The following is a 27,912-nucleotide window of genomic DNA, read 5'->3' on the forward strand; positions in this document are numbered from 1 at the left end:
GTTGAAGTTTTTGAACTTGGAATTTAGTAATTAGTATTTGTATTCCTAATTTCTTTTTTAGGTTTTTTTAATATATAAATATAGTTGTAGTTAAATTTTTAGTTTAAAAAATATGTGTGGATTGTGTTTCTGGATCATTCTGAGCCCAAAAAACTTATTTGGACTCAAAATGGCCCAAATAATCTTAATGGGCCAAGGGCCCAATTACAAAGTCGGGGGGCGGACGGGGGCAGGTCCACTCCTGCACTCCCGTTACCGGACGGGGTACCCATCCCCAGTCCATGCAGGGGCGGGGTGGCCCCGCCCTTGGGGGGCGGGTAGCACCCCTAACTTAATGTATTAATTTGAAACCAAATTGCAACTTCATGTATTCTTTTACCGACGGACCTTAATGTATTAATTTGAAACCAAATTGCAATGGTCGCATGCATGGACTTATAAAACGTAACTTTTATCGTGCCTAATTACCAAGTACTAGGGGGCCCACTCTAAATTAATTAAGCAATATTAATGAATAATGAACCCTTAAAAAGGCAGTTACTTACCTAATTAGATTCTACTTCTATGCAAAACCAAAATAAAAATTTCATTAAAGAAGTCTAAAGTATAAACTGATCGGAATAGATAAGACGTCCATTAAAGCAACACTTCGATGCAAAAAGCAAGAAAAAGCTAATTAATTACCTACAAAGACATTTCTTATCCGAAGACAAAAGTTGGTAAGAATGATTCCACGAGCAATAATTGAAGCATTCTTTTTTGTCCCCTGTTTGAGCAAGAAATTATTAAAGCAAGGGAAGGACTATACAAAAGAAGTCTTCCGCAAGCAAGCTGGATGCTTTTCGCATGATTAGAAGGTATTCCACTTGTAATGTAAATAGTTTGTGATATATATTGATGATGGATATTGTCTCCTTTTTTATGTACGTCCATTCTGGTATGTTATTTTCCACATGAATATCATTATATTGGGACTGGTTTGTCGACTTAGCCACATTGCGCTTGAAACAGCTGAATAAATTTGTTTTTAATGACCATAATTAGCTATTAGATGCCAACTCACGTACCTAGCTAGCTGTTTATCACCAAAAATTTTATTATATTTTCCTACTAATTAAGCTAATTAATACTGTAGATGGATTTAGACTTTTTCTTTTACTGTGTTTAAAACTCTTATCTCCTCGGATAACCGATACTGGATTTAGCTAAAAGCTTTTCATTCTGAAGTAGTGCATGGAAATAGGCTAACAATTCATTTCACTAAATTCTCACAAAAGCTTTCAATGATATTGCATATCTCACATAGAACACGTTATATTACAATCACTCAAGATAATATCACTGATATACATGTCACAGCTCTCAATTACCACGTACATGAACATGGTATATAAAGCTATGATCACATTCTTTCAATATTAAAGCATGCATACAAGGAGACCAAATTTCCTTTCATTGGAGAGATTTTTTTTTTTTTTTGGGGGGGGGGGGGGAAATAATAAAATGGAGAAAATGGGTGGTGATGATGAATGTCGACGACTACAAGAGATGGGCTATGCTAGCCTTCGATGAGGATGAACAAATTATCTAGCATCATCATCTGTTGGTTTAACTACTTGATTTCTCATGCTGTCATCCGCAACAGCAGTATTGATGGAAGAGCTGCTGATGTCAACATCAATTCCCAAAGAATGTGTAGGTGCATTAGGCAAGTGTTTAGTCTGTTGTGTGTTGGGATCAACCTTTTTCAACGAGTGTTTTTCTGAAAGTCTTAATCCCTCCAACTCCTTTGTTACTTGCTTCATACTAGGTCTATCCTCCCCTCTTACATTTAAACACTTTTTTGCTATATTAGCAACTTCCTTTATTTCCTCAGTATTACCTTCTTTGAGAATGCGATCATCAATAATCTGAAGGAGGCGATCCTCTTTTATTGTAGTAACAAAATACATTGCTAGATTTCTTTCACTTTCAGGCCTATCCATGGAAAGTGCTTTTTCACCTGTTAGTAGCTCTGCAATAACAACACCAAAGCTATACACATCACTTTTTCCAGTTAGTTGGCTAGTATGGAAGTATTCTGGGTCCAAGTATCCCAAAGTTCCCTGCACCACGGTTGTTAATCTTGTGTGGTCAAGAGGCACTAATCTTGAAGCTCCAAAGTCAGACATTTTTGCTGTATGGTTTTCATCCAGAAGTATATTTGTAGTTTTCACATCTCTATGTATAATAGACATAGAAGTCTCGAAATGGATGTATGATAAGGCTTCTGCAGTTTCTAATGCTACCTTTAGACGTTTCTCCCATGAGAGCGAGGATGACAGGTTTTTATCATGAATATGCTCAAAAAGTGTCCCGTTTGTGATGAATTCATATACTAGTAAGGGTACTTCGGTCTCAAGACAACATCCTAGTAACTTCACCACATTCTTGTGCTTAATTTTAGTAAGCACAACCATCTCATTTATAAACTGCTCAATTTGGCTCTGATCAACAACATTGGACTTCTTAATGGCGACCACTCTATCATTTGGTAAAACTCCTTTATAAACAGTTCCAAAGCCTCCTTGGCCAATGACTCTACTTTTATGATAGTTGTTAGTGGCCTTTTCAAGCTCTTCTGCACTAAAGATTTTAGCTGGCTCAACAGATTCTTTGTGATTCAGAAGTTGTCGTTCTAAGATTAAGCCACCATTTTGTTTGAAGAACTTCTGTTTCAATTTTTTGAGCTTTCTTCTTTGCATTACCCAATATACCAACGAACTTCCCACGAGCAGGATTAAAAGGCTTATGCAGACACCTGTAATTGTTCAAGCATGCATTTTGACCATATAGAATGTATTTCAATATCTTCCTCAGTCACTAACATTATAGCACATGCAATGACTTCAACAAAGCTGAGATTTCAATGTGTAATATACGTAATATATAAAAATGACGTACAAGGAGTTGAGTTTCGAGTTTTAACTTGGCTAGTGATCATCATTAAAAAGAAGGATTTAAAGCCTAGCTAGCTATAGCTACTGACTTTGGAGAAGCAAAGATCTATCATTAGCAGATTTCAACTACGTTCCATGCGTACGAAAGGTAAGGTTACAAATTAATTATATGGAATAGAAAGAGTGAACTAAGCTTTGAATTAACTTACCCATCTCAAAACATTAATTTTCTCAACTTAAAAGACTTTACATTAATCAAAATGCATGGTTCATTTTAGACCAAATTATAATTACTGCATGGGAAGTGAGTGAGGTAATTGCATGGGAAACCAAATCCATCATGCATGTATAAATGTAGTTATTTTTTTTTTTTTAAATAACCAGTATAAATGTAGTTAGTAAATTAACAAGAAAATGAAAATAAAAAAGAGACGAGTAGTACTGTAATACCACTATTCCTATATATGTTATACATACCCAGGGCAATAATCATGATCTTGGATTGGCCTTTTCGACTACAACCTGTTCCAGGCGGCATCCTCCCATCGCCTTCATATCCATTGGGACATATACATATGTAGCTCCCGTTAGTGTTGGTACACGTTGCAGTAGCATTGCAGGGATTCCGATCAAGATCTTTGCACTCATCAATATCTGAAACACGTGAGTACTACAGTTAGTCCGTCGTCATCGAAATACAGCCATAACAGTTTGCTCATTTAACAAGTACAACATGAACTGATTAATTTGCTAATAAAAAATGAGCTGACATTAAAAAAGAAAAAGAAAAGGCTTATAAAGTAAAACAAATGAACACCATTAATAATTAATTACCTTGGCAACTATCCTTGTGTTCATCAGGAAGGTATGGGTTCCCCTGATGACCTGGGGGACACTTGCAAATATACCCACGACCATGGGGTTCCGAACAACTACTATTTGCTGCTTTGCATAAAAAGCTTGTCATATTTTTCTCAGCATCTTTGCATTTCTTATTTTCAATTGCCCAATCAAGCACCAGGGGTACAGTCTCCCTTTTCGTTAAATTTGTAAAATCTAAGGTGGAAAAGTTGTATGCCTGTGTTTCCCCAATAAAACCTAAACCACATGATTGCCCCGAGGTTCTGCTGGATCCATTAGTGTAAATGCTCTGAACGGTCAAATTATAATTCGTTGTGTTTCCTGGGATTGCAGAATGGCAACAGCCAAGGCCAGAGCAAGAGCCGTTAACCAAACCGGAACTGTTGCCACAGAATGATATGCACCCAGACATGAACGTATAATCTTGTTCATGCGAGCCACTAATGTAGGCGTAAAAGTTACAACCGACGGCAAAGATACTGTTCTTCTCAAGTGAGATGCTAAATTTCGACGAGTTGAGCAAGGCAGAGATGCGGCTGAGACTAGGCTGATTATCAAACTCTGGCCACCATTGGCAACGACGGAATACCAAGTCTGAAATATGAGCTTTGCTACTCATAAGCCCATACACCACACACTACATAATTATTTATTTTTTTTATTTTTTAAATTTATTTTTTAAATTTTATTTAGTTTTATTCTTTTTAAAATAATAGAATTCTTCTATTAATCATCCATATACTACACATTTGATAAGAGAAAAAAATTAAAAAAATAATAAAAAGAGTGGTGTGTGGTGTATGAGGCTTATGAATAGAATTTTTCCTGAAATATTAGCCACTTCCTTCAGCTTCCACGCTTTCTCTTGTTCTTTAGCTCTACGTGTATGTTTTCGAAAATTTAAACAACCTAGTATCCATTAAATAAGAACGAAGATACATACTAGCCAGTCTTGTGTCCTCCACTAATTTAGTTTAGAAAGCAATAAAAATTAAAAATTAAATAAAATATTATTATAATATTATTTGTTAATATTATTATTATTTTAAAATTTAAAAAAATTATATTATTTATTATATATTATATTGAAATTTAAAAAATTAATGATTATGAAAGAGGTGAGATGAGATTAAATATTTTTATTATTTATAAAAGGCTTTACTCTTCTTTTTCCCCTTTACTGGCCGTAGGGGCCAACCATTCCAAAGCTATCAATATCATATTTTCTTTTTATAGAAAAACACACTTTCTTAACAACCTCAAATTTTCAAGTTGTGATATCCAAATTGACATGTTATACAAGTTAATAATATATTAATATAAGTAATTAATCTATTTTTTTAACAGTTTAAACTTTTGATATAAATAATGATTTTACAATATCCTCAATTAAAAATAATAAATTGGTGAGGATTTTTCCTTGTTGGAAACTACTCAATTTGGACAAATTGTTGTGTTGTCCTATTTAAAAATTAATTCCCACCTTTGCAATATTGTTAGTATACTAGTAAGAAATAGTAATTTTTAGAAATAAGTACACATGACTTAGGATGGTTTGGTTACATAAAACTAAATTATGTCATCTTATATCATATAATCATTACAATTACGCCAAATTTTCATACAAAATATAATAAATAATTTAGTTGTTCAAATCCCAAAACAAAATTAATATTAAAAAATTATATTATAACAATATTTTATTCAACTTTTAACAAAATATCTCATCTCATCTCATTTAAACTGTGTAACTAAATTATGAATAATATTTACAGTTTTAGAATGTGTAAATCCCGTACATTTCTTTTGAAAAAAATGAATAATTATTTTTTAACAGAAAACGCTTTTTTCTTTTCAAATTAATTGATTATGCAAGACTTACACACCTTCTAACATTACTCTTCTAATTGAATAAGTGCCAGAAACTTGAGATGTACTGAGGATCATATCTGTTTACTAATTTAGTACAAATTAATTGCTTAAATTTGTTCCATCTTTTTATTATTTGCTAAATGGATATATTTCATTTGTTAAAGTTCAAAACATTGTTTTATTCATTTTTACTTTTCTTTTGAATAAGATATGATGTCATATCTTGCTGGACCATTTGCTTTATCTTTTTTAGTTTATTTTACAAGTTTAAAATATTAGCCACATTAAGCTGCCCCACTACTTTTCCTTTATTTGCCATAAGTTTCTCGAGAACTCAAAATAATTATATATATTCCATTTTCTTCTGTCTAGAATTATCCTTTTGTCTGCTTCTTTGTTTCCCCCTTTTTAGTGACCATAAAAAACAGATGTTTATCTGGAATCGACGTACCCTTAATCAATGCGTGAAAGAAAATATATGCGAAAAATATTGTGACACGTACTGTTTGCAAGTAGACTCTCTCTTTAAAGTTTTGTGATATTGCTATATACTACTCATCGCATCGACCATGCTTCCTCCCATTATTTCTGCTCCGCACTCCCCACCATCTGTCTTGTTGCTCTCACCACCAATCATCTGCTAGCAGCAAGCATCTTCTTTCAAATCTCTATTTCTTTCAAATCTTTCTCTTACCAAATCCTTCCAGCTTTTCTAGATCGTCTTTTTTTGTATTGCTCGATCTCGACGTGGCCTCCAAAAATCATAATTAAACGTACAATAATAATTAAAACACCAACGTCCAAAAATCTCTCTCTTACCAAATTCTTTCTATCTTTCTGATGTATCCAAATCCTTCAAACTTTTCTAAACATCGTTTTTGTGCTCCCGTCGCCTCCAACAATTAGCGGCTAGCTGGCGCTTGATCCAGTGATTTTGCACTTAATTTGTACTCTAAAACTGATACAGCGTATTCGAAATACTTTGATTTGATTGTCAATAATTTTGTACAACTCACCTTTTTTTATCAATCTTAGCGGTTGAAATTAAATGAGCGTAATTTGTCAGATTTTTATAATTAAAGGATAAATGGTTTTAGTTTTAATACTTGATATATATGTAAATATAAAATATTTGAGATTTAAGTTTTACCATGTTTTTCTTTATAAACAACATCTAAATCTTCGGATGTATAGAGTTTTCTATACTTTTTGTCGGATCAAAGTAATTTGCATTTTCTACTTGAGTTCCCATTTGCTACTTCAAAAGTTCAGAAGGCATCGATCCCAACACTAATCCTCGTATTTTATTACAGAGGGTGGAATTAATTAACTTCCAGATACGTAAAAATCATGCATGACTCCTCAACAATCCATCAAAGTCTACAGTTGACTGTCCTTTGTATGGTCTTTAAGATTTCTCACATTTTTATCCAAAATTTAAGTATTAGAGTATAAGGAGATTGTATAGATGTAATCAGTAAGCCAATGATCCAATTGGAAAAAATGAAAAAATCTTTATCAATGATTATAAACTCTCTTCCATATATCAGACAGCATCTAAGAAAATACCAATTATAGATTATTATTATAGGAATTCTAGGGTGGCGAATGAACGAAATTCTTGTGGCTTATAATGATTTTAAGCAATTTAAACCACAATATTGATTGATTCTTTAGAATATAAACCAGAGATCATTCAAGAAGTTGAAGGAAGTGGCTAATTAATATTCCTAAGACTTTGCTCAAGGGTGAAATTAGGTACGGATCAAAGTCCATAGACCTATAAACTATGAAGGAAGTCATGATCATAGTCCATTATATATGATGGGAAATCTTTTGCTTAATTATTTAAAGTTATATGAATTTGATCATTCCTAGTAGTGCTGCCTTTAAATTTGCATTTCTGCTAAAGTAGTGTATCGATGATGATCATTTGCTTTCTTGTTTATATATTGTTTTGCTTGCTTTTTGTCGGATCAAAGTAATTTGCATTGTCCAGGTGAGTTCCCATTTGCTGTTTCGAAAGTTTAGGAGGCATCAATCCATACACTAATCCACGTATTTGATTACAGAGGGTGGAATTAATTAATTTCCCATTGTCCAGGTGATCTAGATCATGCATGACTCCTTAACAATGCATCCAAATCAATGTCGACTAATCTTTCAAACACAAAGAATTATGGTGAAAGCTAAACGTCCACAGTAATGAACTAATCTTGCAAAAAATATGATCGTTATTGTTGTGCCCTCCGGCCTGTCCAAAATCACACAAGACGATATTTAAGTGGTTCAGCAAATTGCTTACGTCCACTGGAGCCTCTTTTACTGAATTTGTGCGAGATTTAGAAAACTCTACAAATTCTCTCTCTCACGTACTCTCTTTCTCTCTAATTTTTCCCACACCCCTATTTGCCCACTTGAGCTCTCCTATTTATAGGAGAGAGCAGCCTACAATCTCTGCGTTAGGTGCAACAATTTGTGACCTTGCTGCAGGGATTTGTGTTGGTGCCTAATACAACAAAAGAGAGAACGATGGTGTGCGCCTAATACAAACGAGGAACAAAACGGTGCTGAGCTTAAGGGGTTTGGTGAATGAGTTTGGTTTCACACTTAGGGTGGTTCAACAATCAACCCCTCCACCCAAGTGTGCCATACCAAGCTGCTTGCAAACTGATTTATTCTCCAAATGAACGCACCTCATTCTTTGACATGAGAGATTTCTGCTATCGAATACGCTCCAATGCACCCGAGGGTGCTCAGCAGTGTACAATATTGATCAAGTCCAAATAGTGTTGGAACTTGATCCCTGTGACGACTTTCATCAACATATCTGTTGGATTATCTTCAGTGCCAATCTTCTGAAGTTTGATGTCATTTTCTTATAATATTTCACGTACAAAGTGAAATCGGACATTTATGTGTTTTGTTCGAGAGTGACATACTTGATTCTTAGCCAAATGAATTGCACTTTGACTGTTACAGTAAACGGTAACCTCTTGCTGCTTAAAGCCCAAATTTGTTACCAATCTCTGTAACCAAATGGCTCCTTTCACGGCTTCTGTTAGAGCCATGTATTTAGCCTCAGTTGATGATAGTGCAATTGTTGACTGCAAAGTTGATCGCCAACTAACTAGTCCTCCAGCCATAGTGAACACATATCCAGTTATTGATCGGCATTTGTCAAGATCACCTGTATAGTCTGAGTCAACATATCCAGTTACTAGACTATCTTCACTCTTCTCGAACTTCAAACCAACATCTACGGTCTCCGAAATATACCGTAGAATGCACTTAGCCGCATGCCAATGAACCTTTTCAGGATTATGCATATAGCGACTAACTAAGCTAACGGCCTGGGAGATATCAAGTCGTGTACACACCATGGCATACATTAAGCTTCCAACAATACTTGCATATGGGACATTCCTCATATAGTCCTGCTCTTCATCAGTTTTAGGAGACTGCAATGCACTGAGCTTGAAATATGGGGGCATAGGAGTACTCACCGGTTTCGTCTTCGAGTCGATGTTGAAGCGTTGCAGTATTTTCTTCAGTTACTGCATTTGAGTAAGGTGAACTATATCTTTCACCCTATCTCTGCTGATCTCCATCCCAGTATTCTTCGTGCTTCTCCCAGATCTTTCATTTCAAACTCATGACTTAACTGAGTTTTTAAGCGATCTATCTCCCCCTTGCTTTTACATGCAATTAACATATCATCTACATATAAAAGCAAATAAATGAAAGATCTATTTGCAAGTTTTCTGAAATACACACAGTGATCGTATTGGCAACGAGTATATTTCAGATCCATCATAAAGCGGTCAAACCGCTTATACCATTGCCGAGGTGACTGCTTCAAGCCATAGAGAGACTTCTTCATACTGCATACCCAATTTTCTTTTCCAGCTTTTTTAAAACCTTCTGGTTGAGACAGATAAATCTCCTATTCCAGATCACCATGTAAGAAAGCTGTCTTTACATCAAACTGTGCTAACTCAAGATCATATTGTGCAACCAAAGCTAGCAATATCCGAATGGATGAATGCTTCACAATAGGAGAGAATACTTCACTGTAGTCAATTCCCTCTGTCTGAGCGTAGCCCTTGGCTACCAACCTAACTTTGTATTGCACTCCATTTTTAGCAGCTTGATCATCTTTCTGATTGAAGATCCACTTACAGCCAATTGTCTTATTTCCTTTTGGAAGCGGCACAAGCTCCCAAGTCTGGTTCTAGTGAAGAGACTGCATCTCTTCATTCATCGCCTTTGTCTACTCAACTTGTTCATTAGACTGTATGGCTTCTCTATAAGTGGTTGAGATCTCACATCCTTTAGCTGGCAATGCATATGTCACATAGTCTGCAAAACGTATCGGTACACGTTTCTCTCGTCTCGGTCTGTTGGTTGCTATTGATTCGGGTTGACATGGAGGTACTGTGATTGGACTATCAACTTCATCTTGTCCATGCTTTCCTAACTTTTTTGAACTAATAAACTCACATTCTGCGAATCATCTGATGTTTCGCCATCACTGCTGCCTTCATTGGAATCTTTATGCTTATGTAACTTAAGCATCTCAGACTCATTGAATGTTACATCTCTACTGATTACCACCTTTTTGGACTCTACGCACCAGAGTCTATACCCTTTTACACCAGTACTAAAACCCAAGAATTTTACTTTCTTGGGTCTAGGATCAAGCTTACTTTTTTTAGCATGATAGTAAGTAGGACATCCGAAAATGGGTAAAGAGTCATAATCAGTAGCATGTTTACCTCTCCACATTTCAGTGGGTGTCTTCCCGTCATTGGCAGCTGCGGGTAGTCGGTTGATGACGTGGCAGGCATATGTCACAGCTTCAGCCCAAAATTGTTTACTGAATCCAGCATCCAGTAACATACATCACACTTTCTCTAATAAAGTATGATTCATCCATTCTGCCACATCGTTCTGCTGCGGTGTACCTCGTACTGTGAAGTGTCTGACAATTCCCTCTCTCCGGCATACTTCCATGAAGGGATCTGACGTGTACTCACCTCCATTATCATATCTGAGCTGCTTGATCTTTCTGCTGGTCTGATTCTCAATCATTTTCTTCCAATCAAGGAAGATTTTCAGCAGTTCATCTTTATTCTTCATCGTATACACCCACACACGACGAGAATAATCATCAATAAAAGTTACAGACCAATGCTTACCTCCCAAAGATGCATTTTGTGTAGGTCCCCAAACATCGGAGTGTACATAGTCAAATATTCCCTGTGTATTGTGTACAGCAGTTCCAAACTTGATCCGCCTCTGCTTCCCCAATACATAGTGCTCACAGAAAGACAGTTTACCAGTCTTGGCACCTTTGAGTAAGCCTTGCTTCACCAGTGTTTGCAAAACTTTTTTTCCAGCGTGTCCCATACACATATACCAAAGACTGGTGGTGTCGGCATCAGTCTCTTCTAGCTTCTCACAGCATGTGGAAGCTCTTCCATCAACAGTACTTCCTTGCAAGAAGTACAAGTTTCCTCGCCTTAAAGCCTTCATTGCCACCTGAACTCCCATTAGTACTTTGAGAGTTCCGTCTTCAATGGTGATTCTGAATCCCTTTGAATCCAGAGATCCCAGTGAGATGAGATTCTTCTGCAAGTCCGGAATGTACCGAACTTCTGTCAGAGTCTTGACGCTGCCATCATGGAGTTTTAACCGAATGCTACCTATTCCCTGAGTCTTATAGGCACTGTCATTGCCCATAAGTACTGCTCCACCCTCAATCTTTGTGAAGTCAGTAAACCAGTCCCAATTGTGACACATGTGATAGGTACATCCGGAATCCATAATCCATTCATCGGAATGACAAATGGATGATAAACTTGTCAAGGCAAAATCTGAATCATCATCTAAGTCCACGACATTGGCTGTGGTGGGTTGATTCTGCTGTTGTCCCTTCAGCTTGGGACAATCCTTCTTCCAGTGTCCTTTGTTGCGACAAAAGGAACACTCGTCTCTGGCGAGCTTTCTTCTAACTGATGAACCACGTGATGTGGCCCGGGTTTTCGATTGAAAACCTTTCTTCTTTTCGGGATATCTTGACTGTGGTCTTCCTCTTGCTGTTAGCGCTTCACTTGATGTATCTTGTTGTACCTGCTTATCCTTTTTGCGGTACTCATTGCTAATTAAAGAACTAGATACATATTCAAAACTAATCTTTTCCTTCCCATACAGTAGAGTAGTAATTAAATGCTCATATGTATCAGGCAAGGAATTTAACAAAAGTAAAGCTTTATCTCCATCTTGGATTTCAACATCCAAGTTTAACAAATCAGCAAGAATTTGGTTATAACTATTCAGATATTCAGACATAAAAATACCTTCACGAAATTGGAATCTGAAGAGCTTTTTCTTCAAGTGCAAAGGGCTCTCAATGCTCTTCTTCATGAATTTATCCTCCAATTTCTGCCAAAGTTTCTTATCATTTGTCTCTCTCATGAAAAAATACTTCTACTCTTTGGTAAGGCATAATTGGATTGTACTACAAGCTTAGGTATTAAGTTTCCTCCAATCCTTATCAGTCATATCATTTGGTCTATCGTCCAACGCAATATCCAACTCTTGTTGGATCAAAACGTCCATCACTTCACACTGCCACATGCCGAAGTTGTTGGTTCCATCGAATTTCTCAACTTCAAACTTGACATTTGACACTGTGGACCGACGCCCAGAGCTACTGGCATTTTCAGACCTCCTATCTCTTCCAGATCTTTCCATTTGAATTTAAAAAATTTAGACACAAAATTTCAAAATTCTAACCGTACGGATGAGTCTGGAATGATCCAAATAGTTGAAAAGCACTATTTGATCGTTGAAATCGGACTCCAAATGGCTTAGATCAAGCCAAAAATGGATCTGAAAACCGAGCAGTCCTGATCGTCTAGCGCGTGAGATGCATGCGCGGCAGCAGTGCAAGTGGGAGCGTGTAGTACACGCACGGATTCCTTCTAGGGCGCGTGGGGGCACGTAAGGACATGTAGTTCATGCGTCTTTCTCCGTCTAGGACGCGTGGGGTGTGTGAGGTGCGTGTACGTCAAGCGTCGTCAACCTCCGGGTGCGTAGGGCGCGTGGAGCGTGAGTTTCAGTCGTCTTCAACCTCCAGATGCGCGTCTAGCGCGTGGATGCAAGCTTCGATCTTCTAGGGGCGCGTGTGGACTCCTTCGACCTCCGTTTATGATTCCGTTTGCGGCAACGGATTTGTCTCAACGCGAGGAACACCCTGGAGTTGTCAAAAGTTGATTTCAATCAACTTGATTTTTTGGACAGCGCGAACCAGAGCTCTGATACAAATTGTTGGGCCCTCCGGCCTGTCCAAAATCACACAAGACGATATTTAAATGGTTCAGCAAATTGCCTACGTCCACTGGAGCCTCTTTTACTGAATTTGTATGAGATTTAGAAAACTCTACAAACTCTCTCTCTCACGTACTCTCTTTCTCTCTAATTTTCCCCACACCCCTATTTGCCCACCTGAGCTCTCCTATTTATAGGAGAGAGCAGCCTACAATCTCTGCAGAGATTTGTGTTGGTGCCTAATACAACAAAAGAGAGAACGGTGGTGTGCGCCTAATACAAACAAGGAACAAAGCAGCGCTGAGCTTAAGGGGTTTGGTGAATGAGTTTGGTTTCACACTTAGGGTGGTTCAACAGTTATAAGTACATGAGATACTATTGATGCCGAGAGTAGAGACCATATGGATTATGCATGCATGCATGCACGTGAAGCTCTCATAGGCAAAGCACAAGTCATAAGAAACAAGCTGGATGGGTCATGATCATGAATATTAATGGTGGCTTGCGCGTATCCATCAAACCTATATATAGTTGCTAAATCGTTGCCAAAACAGGAATTCACAATATCATAGGAAACAAGCTGGATGGTTATAATGACCTCCATTGACTTGTGTTGTAAGACCCAAGCCCCTGCGCAACCCAAACCAGATTTAGTCTACGTTATAGAGCCAAAACGACATCGTAGTGGTAAGTTTTTTTTTCCCTTTTCAGTTTCATCTGTTCCCGATTGTTTCTCCCTGTTTTCACGTTCAGTTCCCCTGTTTTTCTCCTTCAAATCCTTTCTCCTCTCTCTTTTCTTTCAGTTATCTCTCACTAGTTTTTTTTTTTTTTTTTGGCAAAACTGTGCTCATCTCCCTCTTGCGCAGCCTCTCTTTCGGTGACATCTAAGTGCTACGATTTTGCAGTTTCTCAGACCTGCTTTTGTGCTCAAAGCCACCCCCAAACCGGTACTTTTTTTTTTCCTCAAGACCTCTCCTCTCTCTCGCTTTCTCTGTTTTATTTTTTCTGAGTTTTTGTTTACTGTTTTTTTTTTCTTCTTCTTCTTTTCATTTTCTTTTCTTTCTTCTTCTCTGGTAGATTTCTTTCAAACTTAGATGTTCCCTCTTTTACTCAGTTTCTGTTTTTCTTTTCTTTTCCTTGTTTTTTTTTTTCTGCAAAGTTATATATATATTTTCTCTTTTTCTATCACAAACCGTGCTTCTACTTTGTTTTCCTTGGAGTTTTAGTGCTACTTTTTGAGTAGATTTTCAACGGTGTTGCTGGTTTTTGTTTGGGTATAAACAGTAAAGAATATCGATGGGTGCGGAGTAGAATTTAAGAAGATTTGGACATTTTGTTTTGTGGAGTTGTGAATGGAGAAGAGGTTGATGTGGTTATTGCTTATTTAGTTGAGTTTGTGGTTGTTTGAGTTTTGGGTTGCTGTATTGGTGTTGATATTTCTATTATTTGAGTTTGATGTTGGTTGATGGGTGTATAGGTTAGTATTGAAGTGGGTATATGGTAGATTGGGTTGAAGTGTGGGCTGTTCGGGGATTTTTATGTGATTGTTTGGTTTGCGTTAATGTGCTAATATTTGGTGTGGAATTATGGATTTTAATTAATTAGATCGAAGTGGCGATTGTACGTATTTAATACTTAGTGTATATTTATTTTTATGAATAGGTGTCGAGGCTAATAGAGGTCGAATTCAAGGCATTGATAATACGCTACAGGAAGCAGGTAAGCGGGTACCTATGCTAGATTTGCATAAAAAAAAAAAAAATGAACTGAGGTTGGTTTGTAAAAATGTGCATGTTATGTTTTGAAAAGAAAAAGTGAAAATGACCTCAGTTATATGTTTTGCATTCAATCATGAAATCTATTTGAAAGAGTGAATGTTTTTTTTTTAACATGAAAAGTGTAGACATGAGCAATATTTGACATGTTCTAAAATGTGAATAAGAGCGAATATGATATTTGAGTTTTTTATCCATGTAATATGAAACGTTTTGGATCTATTGTTGATCATTTGAAAATAATATGAATGTGTTTCACACGTGATTTGATATGATATGAATATGAAAAACCTTTGACATACTTATTTGTTATTATTCTGATTCTGAATATGGTTTTGATATGATGATAATGATTCACGTGATATGTTTGGTACCAACATGGTATGATATGAGTGCAACCACTTTGGAAACAAAGTGGTCTTTTATGTGTTCTTTCCTGTGTGCACACTCGGGGCTCCAAGATTGAAAAAGGGAAAGTTTCACAATATGATACTGCCTGGTTTGGCCACCGGGGATAGCACAATCCTACCACGTGGGTTAAACATGGTATATGATATGATATGATGTGTTATGATATGATAAGATGAGGATATTTAGTTATGTTATGCCAAAGTGGTTTTTGAATATGAACAGTTGTTTTTTTTCCGTATATGAAAAGATTGAAATGTCGCTTTGCTTTCCCTAATAATATGTTTTCAAATCTACATATGAAAATGAAATGTTTTCGTTTCCTGCATATGAAACTCTATGAAAATGCTCATGTTGTACGCACTAGTATATGTGCTTCGCTTATTGAATTGTTGATAACTCATCCCCTTATCTCCAAATTTTTTTTTTCAAATGACATGGAGGGTACAACTGAGGATCAAGAATAGAAAGTTGTGAGTGTGGATGTGGAAGGTTAAGATGATGGAAATAGAGTGTTGAATTCTTTAGGGTACTATTAATAGAAGGACTTTCTGTTGTTCTTTAGATTTGTTATTGTTTCTGGACTTAGTAAGACTTAGGGGTTCTTCTTTCTTTCTTTTTTTTTTCAGTTATTTTGTTGGGACAAATGGGAAATTGTGGACCCTTTGATTTATGTTATTCATGGAAATGACTATATGGACATCTTTAAGCGTTAGTTGTGGAAAATATGATATTGTTTATTCTTTTTGAAGTCTTTGAGGATTTTAGATTTGATGAGAGGCAAGTTTACAAGTGACGGGTAGTAATTCTCCGACCCCTATGGGATCAGGGTGTTACATGTGTTAAGGAAGAGGACAAGTCAGCAGCCACACAAGGCATGGCAGCGTGCAAAGGAGAGGTACCGATCCAGTCAGCACTACACACAAAGCTAAGCATAGCAGAACAATGGAGAAATCTCTGGAAACATGAATTCCTCTATGGTGGGACAGGTGTCAATAAATCCTGCAATCTTGTAAAACCGTAACTCTCTTTCTTTCTCTATATATACATGTAAATGGGCACTGAAATCTGAACAGAAAACAGAGTATATGAAAATACAATTTCCTTTACACATTCTGTCGAGCAGCCATTGTGCACTCAGGGTCTCTTGATTGAATAACATGGAAAAGAACTAAGCCCAGACTTGCAAAAAGCTAGAAGAAACAATAAACGACAAAGCAAATGATTCAAGAAAAGGTGTCGTATACAAACCCAAAAGAAGGAAAGAAGAAAAACTTTATAATTTTGGATAAGGAAAGGATTCCCCATTATGATGGACTCACATAGAAAACTTGCACTGAAACGGGAAATTGCGTGCATGAGAGGAACACAGACTTCCATATTAGCAAATAGCCACATTTATAAGCGGCCCTACTACTTTTCCTTCATTAATTTACCATAGGTTCCTCGAGAACTTTAAATATTCCATTCTCCTCTGAATTAAAGAAAGAAATACATAGCTTTATTTATCAATTTAGTGAATATTCCATTATCCCCCATTTAGTGACCGTAAAAAGCAGATGTTTATCTGGAGAATCAAAGTATGTACCATCAATCCATCCTGACCTGCCAGTTTTGTAAGTTGTGAAAGAAAGTATGTTTATTCATATGAAAGTAAGTTGTGAAAGAAAATTTATGCCAGTTTTGATCGTGTAATTGGATATATATATGATATTAGTAAGAAATATGTTTTTATGAAGTCCAAATGATAGCTTTCAAAAATATTGGGACTGTTTTAAATTTAATTAAATTTAAGTTGGGATAGTGAGTTGAGATGAAAATTAAATAAAATATTATTTTTTAATTAGAAATGATAGTTGTGAGTGTGCAAGTGTCACGCAATCATTTTAAAAAATGAATCTATACGAGATCCGCATAAAAAAGTTTAATTTTTTAACAATGGATTTTATTTTTTTAAAAACTCATGTACATTTTAATTTATATATTTTTAATTTACATACGTATTGGATGGGGCCTCATATTTATGATTATCATCTTTTGTATTTGAGTTGATGTCAACATCCATGTCTATAATAGTTTTCTGAAATAAAATTAATATAATTAATAGATGTGTATTTATAAAACATTTTAATCATTATGTTTTGCGTCATATTTCTAGTATAGTACTCAAGTCTCCTAATTAACACCCCCAACGAATTGACTGAACAATAAAAAATAAAACCATTAATTATAAATATAAAAACTGATTCAAAACATAAGGTCTAATTACTTATTACCTTTTTTATTGGCTTTAAGTTTTGAACTGCATGTTTTATACCGTTTATTCATTTCACTTTTTATTACTTTATTCATTTCACTTTTTCTCCCCTTTTCGGTTTGAATGCCCCTTTAATTTACACATCGTTTCTTCACTGTCCTTTTTTAGTTTTTACGCTTCTTTAGGAAAACAAGGTTATTTTTTCTTCTTGATTTTGTTGCCTCTGTTTTCGGTGTCATCATGTGGCTATTGTTTTCTTTCTAATTTTGTTCCCATCAATTTTAACGCTTCTTTAGGGAAACATGGTTAACATACGTTTGAATGTTGGTTAATTTGTCTTTCAAATTTAGTTTCGGTTTAAACAAACCGTCACTAAAGTTTATATTTAGTTACGGTTTACCAACTAGGGGTGAGTTCGGTCCGATCCGGTCCACGGGGAGGTTTTGTGGATCGGACCGTACCTATTCGGTTCAGGATTTTCCTACCCTGGACCGGACCGAACTTCCTCAGGACTGGTTCGGTCGGTCCATTCGGTCCACGGTTGACTTTTTTTTTTTTGTTTTTTTTTTTTTTTTTTTATCTAATGACATTTTTTTTAATACTTATGTAATTATATTGTAATATATTTAATATATATACATATAGTATACTATTATATATATATATATTAGTAATATGCTAATACTATTAGTCTATTAGTAATAATACTATAACTAATAACTATATGTAATAATAGTAATAGTGATAACTATATATGCAACTATATGTAATACTAAGAACTAATACTATTAGTCTATTAGTACTAATAACTATACTAGTATTAATAACTATACTAGTACTAATACTATAACTAATAACTATATGTAATGATAGTAATACTATATGTAATACTATATTAAATAATAGTAATACTCTTATTACTAATACTCTATGTAGTTATAGTGATTTAATACTAACATATTATATATTAAGCTAACTATACTAATACTATTATAAATTTACAAATATATGATATATTATAATTTATTCTATAACTTTTATAATATGTTAATACATTAATATATATACTAGTACTATATATATATTTTTGATCAGTTATACTAGTAATATATATTATAGTTAATAGTTATACATTAAAGAATATAGTAATACATTGATACTAAATATATATAGTTATAGACTTATAATGATTTAGTTATTATGAATTTATGATTAGTATAACTATATAATTGTATTAGTATTAGACTATTAGTAATTCAATTTGGCTATATTATATTAGTAATATTAGTTATGTTGAATCAACTAGTTAGTATAACTATATATTATAGTTATATATTAAATAATATAATAATACATTCATACTAAATATATATAGTTATATTTCTAGTGATTTAGTTATTAACTTATTATGATTAGTATAACTATATAAATTATAATAGTATTAGACCATTAATATAGCTATATATTAGTAATATTAGTTATGGTAAATCAGTGCTTTAATATAACTATATAAGTATTAACTATAATGATTTTTATATATTCATTAAATATGAGTATAGTGATAATTAAATTATATTAATTAAAGTGATAAATATACTATATAGCTATACATAGTATTAATTATAGTGATTAGTATAACTATATAAATTATATAATAGTATATTAGTATTAATAGTAGACTATTAGTATAGGTCACTATAGCTATTGTTGAAGTATTAGTTATAGTGATTTAGTATAACTATATTAGTATAAGTATAACTATAGTCTATATTAGACTATTAATATTTTTTTATACCATATATAATTATATAATTAATTATATACAACTATTATATAAATAATATATATAAATAATTTTTTTTTTTAATTTCTATTCAGTCCGGTCCAGGGTGAAAACCCCGGACCGGGACCGGACCGAATCCTTTCAGTCCCTTAAAAATTGAACCGAACCGGACCGGACCGGTCCCAATTCGGTCCAGTCCAAACAGTATCGGTCCGGTCGGTTTATCCGGTCCGGACCGTCCGATTCTCAGCCCTATTACCAACCATCATAAATTCTAAACCGATACAAAAACTCAAATATATTGTAGTACATATAGGTAAGTAACGCACTGGAAAATAATATATATACACACTTGTGAAAACCAATTTTATATCTAAACTCTTAATTCTTTTTCTTTTAGGAAAGAAAAAATAATTAGATTTTTTCTTATTTTGTCTTCGAGTTTCCAATATTCTACTTCTGTAATTGAGGTTTTAATTATTATTCTACTTTTCCATGTTTAAACATATATGTTTGTATAAAAAAATAATTCTTTTTTCTACAAAGTAGAAAATTTTTCATATTGAAACATTAAGATACACATAATTTACCAAAAAATAAATCACGACTAAAAACTTATGACATACATTTACACGAATACTCAAAAAGCACACACCGAATTAGATACATGATCGAATTGCTCACTGATACAAAAGCACACCAATACAAATGTTGGGAATTTGGACTTTCCAAATTCACCCCCCCTAGGATCTACCCTTTGCAGGAGTAACAAGAAAAATAGAGAAATAATGACAACACAAGAAATTTACGTGGAAACTCCAAAACAGGAGAAAAACCACCAGACCCAGAGAAGAAAATTCACTATGTGAAAAATTATTACAATCACACAATTTTTCTCCTCACCACACTCACAAAACTACCCCACTAGTAAAACTTTAACTTTACACCTCTTCCCCTTTTATAAAAGGTTAATAGAGGAATTTAACTAAAGTCAAAAGTTACTAGATAAGCTTTCAACTGGTGCACTTAAACTAAGAGGCTAAGCCTCTTATTTATAATCCTTAAAACATGCCCCTTTGTTATTTCCCACCGGTGTGGGACTAAACCAAGGAGCAAAAAAACAACAATCTCCACCTTGCGATTTTGACTAGTCCCACAGCCAAACTCCACCTCAATGAAGATCTTCATAGCTTCCGCTATCATGTTTCACCATAAAAGCATACCCACTCAGAATAAACCAATTCCAAGCATTTCACTTCGGCCCATGTCGAAAACAACCTTGCTGAAAATTATGGTGTAACTTCCACGTTTGGCTCTCCTGGAAGTTTATCAGCCATCAACATGAATTTCCACCACACACCCTGCATCAATGCCAAACCAATGCCTGTGTGCAAACTTGTGGACCCGCTAATATTAACACATCCTCTATCATGGCAACTTTGGGAATTAGCGACATGCCATGAGGATGTACATGTCTCTTTTTAAAGAGCAAAATCTTCCATGGAGAGAGACACAATATTAGCATCATTTCCAGTATCTCCATTTACTGACTTGGAGCCACTTGCCGAACCTGCTCCAGCTCTTGGACAATTTTTCTTGACATGCCCAGATTGTCCACACCCCCAGCAGACTACTTTCTTCTTCATGGAGTTCTTCATCTTCCCATTTCCAGCTGCTACCATCACTAAATTCTCAAGCGGAACATTACTTCCACTACTTAGTCTTCTCTCTTCAGAAAAGATTTTACTGGTAACCTCTGAAAAAATTATTTTCTCCTTCCCATGTATCAAAATAGGTTTCATGTGCTTATAGGAAGGTGGAAGAGACCAGATGAGTCTCAAGGCTTGATCCTCATCATCAATTTTAACTCCAATAGCTTCTAGCTCAGCGACAATGCCATTGAGAATGCTTAAATGATCTGAAATAGTTGTACCTTCATTCATCTGTAGTGTATGAAACTGCTCCTTCAGGTACACACGATTTGAGACGCCTTTCGTCTGATACAATTCTTCAAGTTTTTCCCAGAGTTCCTTTGCCGTAGATATTCCATGCACATTTGCAAGAACATTTTTGGCCAGGCACAGACGTATCGCACTTGCTGTTCTCAAATCCAGATCCTCCCAATCTTCATCGCTCATTTTAGATCTGCTACTTTCACCAGTCACACTAGTACCAGTGCTGACTTCATGTATTGGTCTGCCCTTCAATGCCTTGTGTAATCCTGATTGAATCAAGACATCCTTGACTTGTACTTGCCACAAGCCAAAATTGATTCTCCCATCAAATTTCTCCACCTCAAATTTGACAAGATTTGAAAGCCTACTTCCTGGCATTGCTTTGATGAATTTACTGTAGAAATGAATAGTACCTCACTAATTCAGTTCCCAGGAAAGATTGGAGGGTCACAATGGACACACTTAAAATTTCCAATCTCCTAGACAGAACCTCCTTAGACTGTACGTATCCACACTACCACACCAAAACTCCACCCCACAAAAAGAACCTAGTGGCTCTGATACCAATTGTTGGGAATTTGGACCTTCCAAATTCACCCCCCCTAGGATCTACCCTTTGCAGGAGTAACAAGAAAAATAGAGAAATAATAACAACACAAGAAATTTACGTGGAAACTCCAAAACAGGAGAAAAACCACCAGACCCAGAGAAGAAAATTCACTATGTGAAAAATTATTACAATCACACAATTTTTCTCCTCACCACACCCACAAAACTACCCCACTAGTAAAACTTTAACTTTACACCTCTTCCCCTTTTATAAAAGGTTAATAGAGGAATTTAACTAAAGTCAAAAGTTACTAGATAAGTTTTCAACTGGTGCACTTAAACTAAGAGGCTAAGCCTCTTATTTATAATCCTTAAAACATGCCCCTTTGTTATTTCCCACCGGTGTGGGACTAAACCAAGGAGCAAAAAAACAACAACAAAAGCACCCAATATAGCAAAGCTCACGAGTTAACAACACTTTAGCGTACAGAAAGATCTGTTAACATCCTAACTTGCAAGGATTGAGACCAAAATCTCCATTTAGTCGATGGGCATATTTGAATCCAATCCAAGCAATGGAGCTAGGCCAGCTTACGGAAAGCGGCCGATAGACTCAAGATAGAAAAGACGATGACAGCACAAAAAAGACGATTTAGAAAAGCTAGAAGGATTTGGAAAGAGAAAGATAGAAAAAAACATGGTGGGGAGTGAGGGGCAGAGAAATAAGTGGATGCAATGGATAGTAGCAATATTGGATCATCCTGACAGTCAAAGATTGAGCCTGTGTTAACCCCTAAGGATTAAGGATTATCTACCATCATCTATTGGTTTTAGTGTTTCATTTCCCATGCTATCAATGGTACCTATCGTACAATAGCCAGTGCTAACATCAATACTTAAAGATTGCATGGACGTGCTAACTAAGCACAGTTGCTCACTCTCTTCTCTGTTGTGATTAGCTTTTTTCCTTGATTACTTTTCCTTAATTCTCAATCCATCTAGTTCCACTGCCACTTCCTTCATAGTAGGCCTATTGTCTCCTTTAACACTAAGGCTTCTTTTTGCAACATCAGCAACTTTTTTTAGTTCTTCAGCATTACTCTCATTGTAGATGTGATCATCAAGAATTTCCAATAGGCGATCCTCTTCTAGCATAGAAACAAAGTATGTCGCCAAATTTCTCTCACTTTCAGGCCTAAGGAAAGAAATTACTTTCTTACCTGTTAATAACTCAGCTAAAACAACACCAAAACTATAGACGTCACTTTTTTCCGTTAGATGACTTGTAAGTAAGTATTCTGGATCCAAGTACCCACGTGTTCCTTGCACCAACGTAGTTAATTCATGTGCTTGATCCAGAGGAACGAGTCTTGAAGCTCCAAAGTCTGATACTTTTGCTGTGTGGTTACCATCCAAAAGTATATTTGCAGTTTTCACATCTCTATGTATAATTGGCATAGACGCTTCATAATGTAAGTATGCAAGGGCTCCTGCAGTTTCTGTAGCCATCTTCAGACGCTTGTCCCATGAGAGTAAGGAAGACCGGCTTTTATCATGAATATGGTCAGAAAGTGTCCCATTTGTGATGAACTCATAGACTAATAAGGGAACTTCTGTTTCCAAACAACAACCTAACAATTTGACAACATTCCGGTGGTTGATTTTAGTAAGCAGAACTACCTCGTTTATGAATTGCTCTATCTGACTTTGATCACCAATTTTTGACTTTTTAATTGCAACCACTTTGTTATCTGGCAACACTCCTTTGTAAACAGTTCCGTAGCCTCCTTGACCAAGGATTTTACTTTTGTTGTAATTGTCTGTTGCCTTTCAAGTTCTTCTGCACTATAGATTTTTGCTGTATCCATAGATCCTGTATGATTTCGGAGTCGTTGTTGTAACAATAAGCCACCATTTTGCTGGAACCACTTCTCTTTGAGTTTAATGAGTTTTCTTTTCTTGAGTGCCCAATATACCCAGGAGGTTCCTACAAGGAGCACTAAGAGGCTTATGCTGACACCTGTATTTGCATATATAAAGTTATAACATGCATTTCGGCCAATTAGACAGTTTCGTATCTCTATCGAGAAGGTTATGAACCTAATATGTATTATATTAAGATGAGTCAACCAAGATTTGAAATACAATGTTTGTCAAGCAACTGATCGACAGCAGTAGTTTTCTACGTAGAATTCAGTGAGGTTGGGAAATAAAATTCTTATAAAATGTACGTACGTACGTACCCAATGCAATGCTGATGATCTTATTATTAGATTGGCCAAGTACTATAGGCCTGCAATCTGTTCCGTCTTTCCTCCCATCGCCTTCGTATCCCTTGGGACAAGTACATTTGTAATTTCCGTCAGTGTTGGTGCATGTTGCATTTGCATTGCAAGGTTTCCGAAGACCAATGCACTCATCAATATCTGAAACACAATATATATATATATATATATATAGCCGGCCGTCACAAGAAATTTCAATGTTTCCATACGAACTTTAAAATAATAACAATAATAATAATTATGGGGATGTAAAACCACTTGCAAATGTGTTGTATCAATAGATAAAGGATAGCATCACTCTAGAGCAATTAACCAATCGGCAAGCTAAACTGATCAGCCTAATTAAATTAAGTATTAGAGAAATAATAGTTGCATTCGTAAGTGTGCAAGCACAATGCAATCACTTTAAAAAAATAAATAAATACGAGATTCACATGAAAAAATTTAAAATTTTAATAATAGACTCCTACTCTTTTTCAAAATGACTTCACAATATTTGGACCCCTACTTTTTTTCAAAATGACTCCACGATATTTGGATATTTTATGACTGAATATAGCATTACTCAATTAAGTATTATATAAAAATGAAGGTATATATACGATCATTTACCTTGGCAACTCTCATGTTCATGATCAGGGATGTAAGGGTTCCCTAGATAACCCTCCGAGCAATTGCAACGATAACCAGGGCCGTTGGTGGAATCGTAACAATAACTATGCGTTGCCTTACATGCATAGCTTCCCTTATTTTTCTGAGCATCTTTGCATCTCTTATTTCCAATTGCCCAATCAAGCACCAGGGGTACAGAACTCCTATTCTTTAAGTTTACGAAATGTAAGGAGGAAAAATTGTATGCTTGTTCATCCACTATAAAGCCGTAACCACATGATTGATCTTTGGATTCTATGCCACCAGGTAAGGTGTCGTTGCTCAATCTCCGAACATTCAAAATATACCCCGTTGCTCCTTTTGGGATAGAAGTCTGGCAGCAACCAATGCCAGAGCAAGACCCGTTAACCACGGTGAGATTTTGGTCACAGAGTGATAAGCATCCAGTGGTGAAGCCCTTCTGTCCCTGATCTGAACCTTCAATATACGTATAAACATCACAACCAACAGCAGTGATCTTGTTCCTCGTTTCTGAGATGCGAAAACTTGACAAATTAAGCAAGGCAGAGATGTCTGTGTAGTCCACAGTTGAAGATCTGGGGGGGATGCAACGACCATACGTATTGCAAGGAACAGCTGGTTTTTGGACATTTGAAGCCTGGGAGCCAGCTTCGAGGAAATCGTAGCCATTGTCTGGATGGTTTAGGCCTTTGCAAAGGAGGGCTACGGGGTTTGAGACTTGCAGTTCACCATTTAGTACTGATATGTCCTCAACAGGTATATCAGGGTCCAGAAATGGTCTTGGAGGATGAAACGTGTGGTTACAAGTGATGACAAAAGCTTGGTCAAGGGAACAGCTCTTGTTTGTTCCAAATGGGTAGGGGATTTTAATATTTCCACACATACGGTCGCAGGTTGAGTTTGGAATAGATGCTGCTGTGGCTGCTAAAATTATGACCCCGAGTAGCAGTTGTTGCAGAAGTTTTCCAACCATAATATCCATGGCTTTCCTTTCCGCCTGCACTCTGCTTTCTTTGTGCTGCAGACAGCTTTAAATGGCCTCTTCTCTGTAGAAATCAATTAGGTACGTACCTTTAGCGAGACTAATTAGGATGAGTTAGAATTTTCATTCAACGCAAAACAGCAAGAAATATGTATCAATACAAGCAGCTTGAGTTTTCTTTATACGGTTCGTTAAGAAACATATAAATATAGCAAAGTAAACAGGTCATGTACATTAATCCATAAAACCAGAACAACCCATTCACCGACACCAAATGAGAATATATAACACATTAACAGTACAACATCATAACTTGAGTATAGTATGCAGTATTGAGGCTACTCTGCTTCCAGAATCACAGCAGCTAACAAAAGGCACACAAGAAAAGTGTGACACCATGACACTCAGGAGCTCTAGTGATGGCACGCCACCTGTCCAAGAATCTAGAAATTTCTGTTCTAACAACCAGAAGTAATAAGAGCCGTGTGATCAATTTGAGATTGATTTTCTGTTATGAGATAAAGGTAGAAAAAAAAAATGTCATCATGTTAATTTATAACTGATAAAGCAAAAGATTCCTGCAATATTATTAATTTATGTTCAGCTAAATCATATCATGGAATGACTCGAAAAAGAAGTTTTTTTTTTTTTTTTTTTTCTAAGATCAACAATAGTTTATGGAAATGTTAGTATTCAAAATAAATTATTCAAACGAAAAACGAGTACCAGAAATTTCATTTGGAGATCATATCGTGCAACAAATGATGTAATAAATACCCCACCTCTTGCGGCACGCTTAGATCATTCAGACAAAAGATATATTATCCAGTCAAAAAAATGAGTGTCATCATGTTAATTTATGACTTGGAAAGTAAATTAAAGATGCCCACGTACAGTAATAATTTAACAGCTCAATCATAGAATGACTTGTAAAACAGTCTTTGTTTTCTTTTCTAAGAAGTCTCCCACTAACACTGCTTTTATGGTAAAGAGTTCAAGTAGGCCCATAGAAACACATAGCACTACTTTTACGGTTTTATCCTTTATGTATCAAATTATCAAGACTAAAAAATATAACCTTAAATAAAATGTATATCAGTATTAATAAAGTGAAAAGAGAGAGACAAAAAAAAAAAAAAAAAAAAAAAAAAAAAAAAAAAAAAGCAAAAACAAAAACATTGAAAATGAAACACATCACGAGTGAAAGATTTTCACGTACAACAATAATTTCATCCAAATGTAATTTATGACTGACAAAAGAAATCTCATCCAAAGCAAATTAGGCCATCATGTTAATTTATGACTGACAAAGAAAATTAAAGATTTTATGTACAACAATAATATTAGAGAGAGCTCAAATATGAATATGCATCACCTGCCCCACTTGAGCACAATAGAATTATTAGCCACTTCCTTCAGCTGCCCCGCTTTCTCTTTTTAAGAATTATTTAGAAATAATTTTTATCTTATTTTATTTTATTTCATCTTATCTTATCTTTTTTTTTTTAAATATCACTCAAATATAAACACTTTTAAATTAATAATTACAACTTTTTTAAACTTTCAAACAAAATATAAAAGACAATTCAACTTTTTCAAATATTCAAATAAAAATATTAATATCTAAATTAGTATTTTAATAATATTTTAAATTTATAATAATTTTTATTCAATTTTTTCTCGCCCATTTTTCAAAATTTAATTAATACTTTATTTAAGTTATTTTTCTATTATTCACAAATCATTTTATTAGTTACTATTTATAAAATTTTTATCTTATCTCATTCTTTAAGCATTTTTTAATGTTTTATATTTTATGCTATTAGTTATCAATAATATGGCATATTATATCCTCTAATTATAAAAATTAAAATAAAAAAACCAAGTGACATAATTATACGTAGTTTGAACAGTACTTAAAACTAAATTACGAAGAGTCAGCCTAATTTGAATTCATTAGTACTACTATTATAAGAGATCCGATCTCTAGAAATTTGTGTCTAGCTGGTAGCTGGAAAGTGCCTTTCTTCCACCATGAACAAGTTTAAAGGGGCTTCTTGACGTTTCTAATTGGAAACCACGTGGAAAAAGGGGAAAAAAATTACAGAAAGTGGAAACACGTGTCGAAAAGGCAATGATTCCAGAGGTCTGCAAAAGATAGCAAAATACAAAAAGAGAGAGCTAATTGAAAGGAAAAGTAGGAAGGTGAAAGCAATGTTTTTAACTTTGGAGAAGAAAAGATTCTCCAATTTCTTGTTATACAAAGTAGCTATCAATG

General features: G+C 35.2%; 1 protein-coding gene and 1 pseudogene across 1 annotated transcript; both read right to left on the reverse strand.

The window, feature by feature from the left end:
* Window positions 1-1,276: 1,276 nt before the first annotated feature.
* On the reverse strand, window positions 1,277-4,419 carry LOC122296143 (putative wall-associated receptor kinase-like 16). Its single transcript, XM_043105594.1, has 3 exons — window positions 3,774-4,419; window positions 3,417-3,593; window positions 1,277-2,800 (listed from the first exon to the last, which is right to left on the reverse strand). The coding sequence occupies exons 1-3, from the start codon at window positions 4,417-4,419 to the stop codon at window positions 1,584-1,586; spliced, it is 2,040 nt and encodes a 679-aa protein (XP_042961528.1). The 3' UTR covers window positions 1,277-1,583.
* A 17,640-nt stretch (window positions 4,420-22,059) lies between these two features.
* On the reverse strand, window positions 22,060-26,156 carry LOC122297711 (annotated as a pseudogene).
* Between the last annotated feature and the right edge of the window lie 1,756 nt (window positions 26,157-27,912).

The sequence above is a fragment of the Carya illinoinensis genome, chromosome 15 (genome assembly GCF_018687715.1).
Source record: "Carya illinoinensis cultivar Pawnee chromosome 15, C.illinoinensisPawnee_v1, whole genome shotgun sequence".
NCBI lineage: Eukaryota > Viridiplantae > Streptophyta > Magnoliopsida > Fagales > Juglandaceae > Carya > Carya illinoinensis.

Bases quoted from the DNA above. Each gene is read 5' to 3' on its own strand.
- LOC122296143 (XM_043105594.1), bottom strand. From the start codon at position 4,419: ATGAGTAGCAAAGCTCATATTTCAGACTTGGTATTCCGTCGTTGCCAA. The intron at 3,594-3,773 runs GTAATTAATTAT...CACGTGTTTCAG, and splicing joins ACACAAGGATAGTTGCCAAG to ATATTGATGAGTGCAAAGAT. The intron at 2,801-3,416 runs GTATGTATAACA...GAACAATTACAG, and splicing joins GATCATGATTATTGCCCTGG to GTGTCTGCATAAGCCTTTTA.